General features: G+C 44.0%; 1 protein-coding gene across 1 annotated transcript in view; it reads right to left on the bottom strand.

Annotated features, from left to right (window-relative positions):
• Positions 1 to 7,978: 7,978 nt before the first annotated feature.
• Positions 7,979 to 11,508, bottom strand: part of Suco (SUN domain containing ossification factor) — a 54,013-nt gene continuing 50,483 nt past the window's right edge. Inside the window, exons 21-22 of the mRNA XM_013015721.1 lie at positions 10,785 to 10,840; positions 7,979 to 9,930 (exon numbers count right to left, since the gene is read on the bottom strand). Coding sequence (XP_012871175.1) covers positions 9,487 to 9,930; positions 10,785 to 10,840 — 500 coding nt within the window. The 3' untranslated portion in view covers positions 7,979 to 9,486. The remainder of the gene's footprint in view (positions 9,931 to 10,784; positions 10,841 to 11,508) is intronic.

Below are 11,508 nucleotides of genomic sequence, written 5' to 3'. Positions count from 1 at the left end.
GAACCACAGCACACAGAAAGGCAGGTATTAGAGATAGAGCTGTGGTAGGGGAACTTGTATGTTTGGTGCCTGCCAATGATAAATATGCATCCTGTTTATGTAAGTTGCTGGGGGTAAGCGCACAAAGCCCTAAGTGCAGATGCAGGGGACAGTGCCTCATGTGTGCATGTGTATGACAGGGAATATGCTTCTAGAATGAGATGCCGCACAATCAGATTTCTGCAGTACCCTAGAAACGTAAGGCAGCCTTACGCTCCTATGAAGAACTCCCCTCTAAAATGAAACACATGCATTTACGTATGCCACCTTACTTGGTTTACTGCTAAGTAAACTTACAAAACAGTCAAACAAGGAGGCGGTACTAAGGGTAGGCCCAGCGCCTGGGCAGCAAGGAGGTCACCCCCCCCCCCGCCCCAGCAGGATGGGGAGGGCAGGAGACCATAGGACAAGCACCGTGGGGGTTGCGATACTCAAGCTGAATCCCAAGTGACCAGTCAGCCGAGGGTGGGGCCCCTTGACATGACAGGACCGCAGGGAAGCCGTCGTCTGCATCCCTGGGGCTCGCCTGCTCTCACTGTTGTTCATGCTATCTGGTGCTATCGGGCATCTTTAATGATTTTTATATCTGATAACCCTTTTTTCTCTTTAAGTAGCTGTGCAAAGGAGCCACCATTCAACCATGTAGTGTATGAACACAGTGAGTCTCGATCCTGACATCCCTGCCACCATCTGACATTTTGTATGTTCACTCGTTTGCTGACTCTTCCCAGAGAGCAAGGACTTGGTTTTATTCTATTTCCAGCCGTGAGGGCATGCAGGGGAAGGGACGGGACATGTGGTCAGGGTAAGGGGCGCCCCCCCCAGGCCAGGAAGACCTGGCACTTTGTGCCAAGGCGTGTGGCTATGACCCCCGGTCTCTGGAGCAGAGGCCCCAGCTGCAGCCCGAGAGCTACACCACTACCATCACCTTCCAATTCAGGGGTTTTTGTTTATGGGTTTTTTCTTTTTTGCAAAAATAAGGGAACTAGATTCCTTCAAAAGTTCAGAGGATACAGCACAGGGGGCCTATAGTCTTTTTTTTTGGGGGGGGGGTCCAGTCGTGGGGCCTGAACTCTGGGCCTGGGCACTGTCCCTCAGCTCTTCAGCTCAAGGGTAGCACCACTTCCGGCTTTTTTTTTTCCTGCTTATGTGGTGCGGAGGAATCGAACCCAGGGCCTCATGCATGCAAGGCAAGCGCTCTACCACTGAGCCACCTTCCCAGCCGCGGGGCCTGTCGTCTTGGAAGGCAAAGTCAGCTGGCATTGAGTGGCAAGTAACCCTTGAATAGGGCCAGGGCTCTCCGGGTCACCAGTCTCTCCCTGTCGGGATGCCTTGCGCATACATCACCTGCCAGCTCAGCCAGGGTTCATGATGTCTGGCTTGAAAACAGGACTTCTGGTGAGCCTGCTCTTCACATGTATTTATGTTCTCCCATAGAATCTGAGTGTTTCCCTGTACCCAGCAGACTTCCAGGGGGACTGACGGAGCGAGCACCCACACAGCCGGTCACACAGACACGTCTGCCGACCCACAGCTGTCCTGAGGTCACGCTAACTACGTGCAAAGGTCACATGGAGACAGACAGAGAGAAAAAAGAGCAAAGTCATCGGTTGAAATCCTAGCCGGTCCACTTGATGCAAGGCATGGCAGCCACCTGGACTCTCAGATCGGTTCGATCTCACTGCACCTGTGTATAGTCATATGAGGCCCAGAAGAGAGAGCTAGCAGCCGAGTCCCTTTCACTCACTAAACCAAGATAAGTAACAATGGATTGTTTTAGACCATTGCATTTCGGGTGGTTTGTTACACAGCAGTAGGTAAACCAGATACATATATACTGCATTCCCACTTACTAGCTATGACTCTCTTAGCACCTCTAAGCCTCAACTTCTCCATATTTCAAATAAGGATAATAGTAACACTGACCACAGAGATGTACTCAGCCTTGAAGCTAGAATAAGTATTATCAATAAATCTTCAGTGCCCAGTAATTCCTTATTATTCTTTCTTATTCTAATTCTTGCAGTCAACGTTTGTCTAATGGGTGGGCATCCCTCCCCCCTCCCCATGCAGAAAAGGAAGATAGATTCGGGGTCTGATGGATAGACAACAGTACTCAGTGTGGGCTATTGAAAAGCTAAACCTCAGGCTGACAGGAAATTTCCTCCTCGGGGCATTCGGTAATTAGGATCCTGGAAGCCTTTTATCAATTCATTAATTTACAATGGATTCAAAAGTAAGTATGGAGCACAGAGTCTACAGCAGGCATTGTTCTGGGTACTGGAGACACAGCAGTGAACAAGATCTCCATTTTCCTGAAACTTCCAATCTAATGTTGGAGAATAAGCATCAAAGAAGTTAAGGAGTAACGTATGGTAGGAAGCTAGAGAAGGCTACAAGGGGAGTAAACAAGGGTGACCTCGAGTGCCTGTTACACTCGCGGCTGTCCTCTCCCCGTGACTCTATAAAGCAAGTGCTATTTTTAGACAGTAACATTTTAGGGCAACTGTTATTATCCATTAGCCTTAACTCAATCAGGTTTTTATCTTATTGAACCGTATTTTTCCTTAAGCTACTTTGAGTTACTTTTGAAACAAGGCGAGACAGCATATTCATCAGGCCAAAATCGAATCAGCTTAACACAGCCAAGAGGGTATTTTTGTTAAAAAATAAGTGGGCTTCATGGGATCTTAAGAGTCCCGGAGCAGCTGACGTGACCACCCACGCCGCCGGTCATCTCGGCAGGGCAAAGGACAAGGGGCGCTGGTGTGCAAATCATCGTCTCTCCTTGTGTTACTGGATAATAACATTTCTCCTTATTTTATTAGACAGAAGATAAGGCATTGGGAATGCTGTAAAAGGTCTGACCAGTATGTGTCTTGCGCTTCTCGAGCTTCTCGGTAAGTCTCGGTAGGTCTCGGTGTGTGTCTTGAGCTTCTCGGTAAGTCTCGGTAGGTCTCGGTGTGTGTCTTGAGCTTCTCGGTAAGTCTCGGTAGGTCTCGGGTCTCGGTATGTGTCTTGAGCTTCTGGGCAAGGTAAATTCAGGTCATTCGAGAGCCAGGCAACAGCTGGAGGTGTGAAAGTCAGTCCTCTCATGACCCCAACTCCAGCTGTGAAAAGCTGTTTGCTGTGGCTTTTAATCAGGATTTGTCCTTTTACATGAAAGTAAGTGCATTTGGCTCCATGGACTTGAATCAGAAATCATGACTACCTATCATCATCTTTCCTGCTGATAAAACGGTGCAGATGTTTAGTCCATCAAGTTAGTTCAAAGCCATTATCCTACACCTTCTCAAGCCTAGATAGAAAAGGGTTCTCCTTCCTTCTCCCCGTCATCAGTGGGGTGCCATCGCAGCATATGCTTTTAAAACAATCAACATATTTTAATTGCGCCAATTAATGGCATTAACTGTGACATTTTCAGGTATGCATATTTACTGTACTGACTCTACCCACCTACCCTTCTTCCTTTCCCTTCCCCCTCCCCTCTCTTTCTCCCTTCCCACAGTCCTGCTTTCAGGTCATCTTTTCTAGTGTCCACATAGGAGACAAAGCATGCAATACTTGCTTTTCTCTGTGTGACTTACGTTCTCCAATTCCACCCATTTTCCTGTAAATGATGGTGTTAGTCAGGTTTTCCATGACTAGGACATACATGCAACTAAAGGAGCAATAACCTGTTTTTGTTCGGAGACTGGGCCGTGACGATGAGAACAGTGCTGGCAGCGGGTAGTGGGAAGCAGAGAGAAGGCCTGCACTAGCTGGCGGCCTCCTCCCCCGCTTAGATTTCACCTGCGCTCCCAGTCTATATGGGCCTTCCCCACTTAATCCTCCCTGGAAATGCCCCCAAAGGGACACACCAGAGGTGTGCTTCATTAATTCCTCAGGCTCCTGCCAATCAAAAGAAGTTCAATCAAGATTGGCCATAATATATAGGCCAGTTATGAATTGGACACTGAAACACACCCTTAAAGAATGACGTTCCACACCGTGCCTCAAAAGATTCAAGACCATCACACAATGCAAAATGCATTCAGTCCATCCCCGAGAGCCCCCAAATTCCAACACTGTTCAAAAGCCCAAGGTCACAGTCTCCTCTGAGTCTCAGGGAACTTAGCTGTGTGTTGGTCTAAAAATCCAAAGGAACATGACATATTCCCCAGATACAATGGCACTCACTACATATTCCAGGTGGGAGGACTGGAGCCTAGCAAGAAAGGATCCGACGGCGGCAAGGCCAGCAGGACAATGAATACTCTATTGCTCTGTGTCTGTCTGCACCTGGGGTCCGCGGAGGCTCATGAGCTCCGCCTGAGAACGCAGAGTTACCAAGCCGTGAGGTGCTCCAGTCAGGCTTCAAAGGAGGGTCTGGGAGCCTTTGGAAACATGGGGAGGGGGACAAAGATGATATGTTCCCCGGATGTAAGGGCGCTACCAACCTGTCAGGGCCAGGGAGTAGAAGTTGCTGCTCACATCCTTTCAGAGTCCTCCAGCTTGCTGTACACTCTGGTGATCCTGTGCTTAATCTACTCATTCTAATTCAATAGTACAGCTTTAGTCTTTTCTTACCAAGCATTTGTTCCATAGACGTCATTTCTTTCAAAAAATAAAGTCATCTCTCCCACTTGTCACATGTTTAGCATGTATGACCCATATAACATGCAAAATGCGTTAAACGGCTGTTGGCTAGTAGAAAGGCTTCCAGTCAAAGGCAACCTACTGGCTGTTAGGTTTGAGGGAATCAACATTACAGGTGGATTTCCCACTCTGAGTGGTGTTAACAGTCTTAACCTCAGCCTTGTTCAAAGGTCAACTGTACTGCAACGAGAGACTTACCAACTGAAGGAGATGCGGCAGATGAGCCAAGTTGACAACTGAGAACCCCTCACTAATTTATTATGCAACAAGAAATTACTGGTGCAGAGTTGTCAGGACAGGAGGTGAGGGGCACACCTGCAGTCTCAGACCCTTCGAGGCTGAGGCAGGAAGATTATTCATTCCATCAGTAGTTCAAAGCCAGGCTGGCCAACACACTGTCTTGTCGTTGTTATTGGAGGGTTGGGGGGCGTGGATGCTGTCCTTGAGCCTCATTGTGCTCAAAGCTAGTGCTTTACCACTTTTGAGCCACTGTGCCACTCTGTTTTTGAGTGTTTAACTGGAAATAGGAGTCTCACAGAGACTTTGGCCAAGGCTGGCTTAGAACCACGATCCTCAGATCTTGGCCTCCTGAGCAGTTAGGATTATAGGTGTGAGCCACTGGTGCCCAGCTCCAAAATTCTTAGAGTAACAAGTAGTGTTAGTAGAATGGTGACAGTAGTGAGGGTAGGCATCCTTTTGAATGAGGGAGAAGTGGGCCAACATGGTTTATAATGGAAGTAATAACATATTAATATGCTAACAAGAATGATCCATTTAAAAGAAGGGAAGAAAACAAAATGAAGCAATGGTCCCCAGGTTGAGAAGATAGTCTGTAAGTAGAACATCGTCTTTGTGGAGAAGCAGGAGCTGCATTCAGGGCACACTTCTGATCAAGCCATGAAATGACCTGAGATCCAACATGGACTCCACCGGGCCTGCCTCAGCTTTGTGGACACAGGTGTGCAGCAGCAGCAAGTTTGATTTAGCTAGAGTTTGGCTCTTCTGAGCACGTGCATCAAGGGAAGAGACAGGCAAGGAAGTCTGATGGTATTTGAAAGGGAACAATTGTTTCCTTTTATGAAATAGGCTCGCTCATGTTATGTCAGAAAGGCTGGCCTTGAACTTCCCATCCTCCTGCTTCCGCTTCCAAGCACACATGTGCCACACCCAGAAAAAAGGAACAATTTTCACGACTGACTATGAAATTCAGGCTGGATAAGCAAGAGGACAAAGGATTTCAAGGGAATAAGAGGCTGAAGTGGTGTAACTAACAGACCGATAAGCCTGGATAGGACGAAGGAATTGCTGGGTTAGCATGTAAGAAGCCTGAGTTAAAAAATAAAAGCCAAGGTCAGAGCTGGATGCTTGAACTGGTATTAAGGATCATGAATACTGCAAACACCAATGTTTGATCATTAGTGTAAGCAGTCAGTTGCAGTAGAGATCATAATCATTGGAGAAAGAAAATAAACTAGAAAATTTTAAGTCATGTGTTGAAATCAAGAATAACTTCAGTATTGAAATGAATGATTCTAAGAATGAGAGAAAATACGTTTATTTGATTTTTTTTTTTGGGGGGGGGGTTCTGTCGTGGAGCCTGAACTCTGGGCCTGGGCGCTGTCCCTCAGCTCTTCAGCTCAAGGCTAGTATTCTACCACTTGAGCCACAGGGCCACTTCCAGCTTTTTCTGATTATGTGGTGCTGAGGAATCGAACCCAGGGCCTTATGCATGCAAGGCAAGCACTCTACCACTGAGCCACCTTCCCAGCCCCGTGGTTTATTTGAAAATAAGAAGAGACAGTAGATAATATAATTTGTTGATACAAGATCCAAAGTGAGAAATTTTATAGAAAGGGATAGTTGTCTTATAGTGGCTGTAAGGATTAAAGAGAATATGTAAATAAAAAGAGACAGTAATGTGCTGATACAAGATGGGAAATCTTAGAGGAAGGGGATAATTATTTATAGTGGCTGTAAGGATTAATTAAAGAGAACACATAGCCTCTCTCTAGGCTCTATGGTATATGGTACAGAAGAAAATACAAACTCCTGAAAACTTCTAACAGAAGTAGTTTTAAACAGAGAGAAAATGACAGATGGTAGGAAATTCTACTGGTAATAAATTTTTGGTCCCAGAAGTCAGAGTGGAAGTAATGAAGGAAATATAAGAAAGGAATATTAGTCTTAAAAAATGCACAGGAGTCAGGCGCAGGTGGCTCACGCCTGTAATCCTATCTACTCAGGAGGGTGAGATCTGAGGATCATGGTTCAAAGCCAGCCCAGGCAAGAAAGTCTGTAAGACTCTTATCTCCAATAAACCAATAGAAAACCAGAAGTGGCGCTGTGGCTCAAGTGGTAGAGTGCTAGACTTGAACTGAAGAGCTGAGGGACAGCGCCCAGGCCCAGAGTTCAGGCCCCATGACTAACCCTCCCCCCCCCCCAAAAAAAAAGCACAGGAAACAAGTGTAGCTCAGTGATAGAGGACTCACCCAGCACGTGCTAGGTCTTGGGTTCAATCATCAGAATCCCCAAATAAACAGCCAACAGAAATTAGATATAGGATGCTAACTTAATGGTTTTGAAGCATGAACTATGACAAGGCTTTCCACTGGAGACAGGAGACAGTGTTTCCAGGTGTCACAGGATCCTGGTGACGGAGACACTGGGAGCACACTGCACGCAGCTCCCTGCGGACCTGCCACTGCTGGGGTAGACAGACATTCACACCATGCACACATCTCTGCTGGCAGGGACTATATCCCTGAGCATACAGAGGGGAGGGGAGGGAGGGGTGTGATACTTAACTAGCATACTTGGTCCTCCGAACCCTCTGAAGGTGACAAATGTGATGCTCAGTAAGGTTTTGATTTCCCAGTGCCACGGTGAGAGATGGAGAGCAAACAGGAAAATAAGTAGCCTTAAGTTTTGTTGCTGTTTTTCTCCTTCACTAGTTATACTAAGAAGCAAAAATCCCCTGAATCAAAAAATATTTGAAAGAGGCTGTATTTTAGGAATAGAAAAGTTAAAATCAGTAGTCTTGAAGATGGTATCTAGGAAGAGAAAAGCACAGAGATACACTCTACTAAATAACCAAGCTGCCATCTTAGTGTTTGAAAGGTGAAATCGTGACTGCAGAGGGAGCCACATCTTTACGGGTAAGTATAGTTTACAGCTGACTGAAATGAGATCAATATTTACAAGGATGCTGCTATAGTTTGCTTTGAAAGTGGCAAAAATTTACCACATTTCTATTTAGAAATCAGCTTAAAATGTCTTTTTCAAAGGACAGAAAAGCCAGTAATTAATAAAGACAAGTGTTCAGATTTATTTGGAAATTCACAGTTTCTAATGGCACTACAGCTCCGTAGTTACACATTGGAAGTCTCCCCCCAACAGATGGTGTCCCTGCCCCCTCTCCCTCTGTGTGTATCTGGACCTCTTTTCAGGGGCCTTCTATATAATCAGGCCCTTTTGCTCTGAATGGCTAACTGTGCAGACTGGAAAGAAAAAAAATTAATCTTCTCAAACATACTGTTCACCTAAAGCAGCAACTTCACACAAACAAAAAAAAGGCTTTAAATAAGTCACATTACAAACAATACCTTGAGAATGGTATTAGACAAGTTAAAAAAAGTTATTACTAAAAGTGCTCAATAAGTTATAACTTAAATCTCACATCACAAAATGTTCAATTCTCTCTTTCACAAAGAAACATTTTTCACTCACTGCACAATCACACATCAAGAAATCACTTTGCTCAAACACAGTCACTAACCACTATTTTTTAAAGGAAAAAACGCAAAGACAGACAGACATACTGACAGCACACACGTGTATCTCTGCACACTGTAGCCAATACAAAGCAAACATCAAGGAATAATAACGCCTTTGGACTGCCAAATAGATGAGGCTTGACAAACTCGCCACTGGTCTGTGCATCTGCACACAGGCAGTGATTCTGTCATGAGACCTGGTCTCACGTTGATATAAAGGTTTAGGGAATATTTACTATAAATGTTTACACTGTAATGCAGTTAAAGAAAACCTTGCAAATGTTTAAACTGTGTGTTTGCAAATACCAGTCATTGGCAAGAAAAGATCTTCTTGTTCTCCCCCCTCATTTTTAGTAACTAAGAAAAAAGCAATGCAGTCCAAATAAGTTAAGTGAAAATAAAATTAAGAACCTCATCATTTACCTAATAGAATGGACTTTAGGAAGTTCCAGCTAGTGTTTCTCTCCAGCGAGTTTGCTAAGCAAAGATCTAGTTGGCAAGCCTTTAGGATTTACACTGTCTGACCCACACTACTGAGTGAGCTTCAGGCACAGACCATCTTAAAGCCTTGTAGTGTTTGCAGCTTCAAAACCCAAACAAAGTTACAAAAGAAATCAAATGACAGAAAGGTTCCCCCTCCTCCTCTTCCAGTGGCATTATAAATAGACAAAAGGCACATAAATATGGGAAGGTGCAAGAAACAGGAACAAAGCTAAAGGAAGAGGTTTAGGCTTTCATTCCTATCCCACCCAAGGAACTGCGGTCCCAAATTATTTCTGTCCCAGTAATTAATCTGTGAAAAAAAAATCTTTATAAAATGTCTATCATTATCCTTGTAGGAAGTGATCAGCCTTGTAAAACTGTAGCTCATTAACCAAGATTGACATGATCATGTCTACTTTTTAAAAAGGCAGAAATCATAATTTCTGAATACTTTTCCCAATAGTTTCTCCCTCCCCCAAACCCTTCAAATACCACAGAGTGTTCTTCAAAGAACAACGACGAAATGTTGCCAGTATGAAAAGTTCAATTACTTTTAGATATGTCCCGAGACTGCGGTAACACCAAAGGTTCCCACGGTGATCTCTTTGTTTCCTTTGATTATGTCATGCAGGCTTGGCAATGATCCTGACTTAGTCTGTATTAGAGTTTTTATCAATTTTCCTTGGTCTTGGACTTTAGACCGCCTTCGTTTTAAAGCCCTCTTCTCAGTCTTTGTCTTTTGGGACTGTCCGTTGCACAAACTTGTACAAGCTGAAATGCCACAAAAATAGGACTCTTCTGACTGTGATGAAGTTTCTGAGCTTCCCTCAGACGGAGGGCCCTTGTAAGAAGAATGGTAAACTTCTCCTATGTTAGAAAAATCTCTCTGGTTCGTAAAAGGTTTTCTTCCTTTTATGTCTCCATTGGCTATTGGGTGCAATGGATCTGCAGGCTTAATGGTCTCAATTTTTTCAGTTTTATACTTGCAGCGTTTCTTCTTTAATATAAACAAAAGAAAGGATAGAGTTAGACTTCCACACGACCTTATTAAACAGCTGTGAGAGCTGAGCTAAGGCCAGCAAAGTGCCAACATCTGGGGAAGTAAAGTAGTGTTATATACACAAACACACAGGCACACTGGATGTTATTACCTACCCATTTGGGAAATTCTACTCAAGCTAAACTCTTAATTGATTACCTGCCACCTATGAATACACAGTTAGAATGGCAGCCAACATCTAAATAGCTGCTATGTAGGTACCCAGGGTTACACTGGTTACATTACACACATCTTAAGTGGTTTTAATCCTGAAAGGGCTGTCTTTGATTCCCAAATGAAAAACCAACCTTCTGTTATTTGACTCCTTACCCAACTTACAAAGTAGAAAATGTCCAAGGTAAGAGTGAGTCTTAGTTCTATGTCATAGAGAGAACACCACTAAAGGCAGGCGAACACCCTAAGTACATACTGAACGTTGCACCCTAAACTGGGTCATTTAAGGGAGACACAAACAAAGTGTTTCCGTTTCCTCATGTAAAAAGTGGAGTCTTGCCACCTGCTGGCTGCTGCGAGGGGTGCAGTCAGGACGCAAGCAAGCGCTGCGCCTGACAAGCACATCACGACTCTCACCCAGGGAAGCCGTTGAAAGGATGTATACAAAGGTCCCATCCTTTACAACTAAGAAAATATTCCTTGGTACCCAGATCACAAAAAGTGGGCTACAGTGAACTGTGGGTCAGTTTGCTGTCCTCTGTAAGCATTACCTGCAACATTACCACCAATGAAAATAAACAGTAGGACTCCCTAAAAGTGTTACACTTTTCAATCTACCATAAACAAGAGACTCTTACCTTTTTTTCTGGCGAGAACTTGAGGGGTTCTACGATGTACAAGTCATTTGGATCTACTATAAGAAAAAAAAGTGAAAAGCAGATTATGGTATGATTTAAAAAGTACTAGGAAAGATCACCTTATAGTGATTAGTCCATTAATAGATATAGAACTAATAAATTGATATTGCATATAACCTGTGCATTTATTTATAATATAAATATAGATACTGGTAATATAAATAACCATACATTTATTCATTTTAAACCAGTAAGCTGGCAGAGGCAAGGAGAGGTAGTACTACTCTTTTTTTTGTTTTGTTTTGGTCAGTCCTGGGACTTGAACTCAGAGTATGGGCACTGTCCCTGAACTTCTTGTGCTCAAGGCTAGTGCTCTACCACTTGAGCTACAAAGCCACTACTGGCTTTTTCTGTGTATGTGGTACTGAGGACTCGAACCCTGGGCTTCATGCATGCTAGGCAAGCACTCTACCTACCACTGAGCCACCTTCCCAGCCCCACAGTACTGCTCTTATTCTGAATTTGATCCAAGTTATTTGAAGACTGATTGTCAACCTTGAAAGTGAATAGTCTTCATGTCTATTTAAATACATAAACAATATATAGTTCTGTTATGACTTTAACAAACGGTTATCAACCTAAGAAGGATCCTTCTCTGAGGTCAGCCTTATCCTCTTATCTGATGAGAAAAATGACACACTCAATAACCAAACCTAGAGATAAT

This window comes from Dipodomys ordii, unplaced genomic scaffold (assembly GCF_000151885.1).
Source record: "Dipodomys ordii isolate 6190 unplaced genomic scaffold, Dord_2.0 Scaffold27, whole genome shotgun sequence".
NCBI classification, from domain to species: domain Eukaryota; kingdom Metazoa; phylum Chordata; class Mammalia; order Rodentia; family Heteromyidae; genus Dipodomys; species Dipodomys ordii.
The sequence above is the reverse complement of the archived record's forward strand: the minus strand, read 5'-3'. Positions and strand labels throughout refer to the sequence as shown.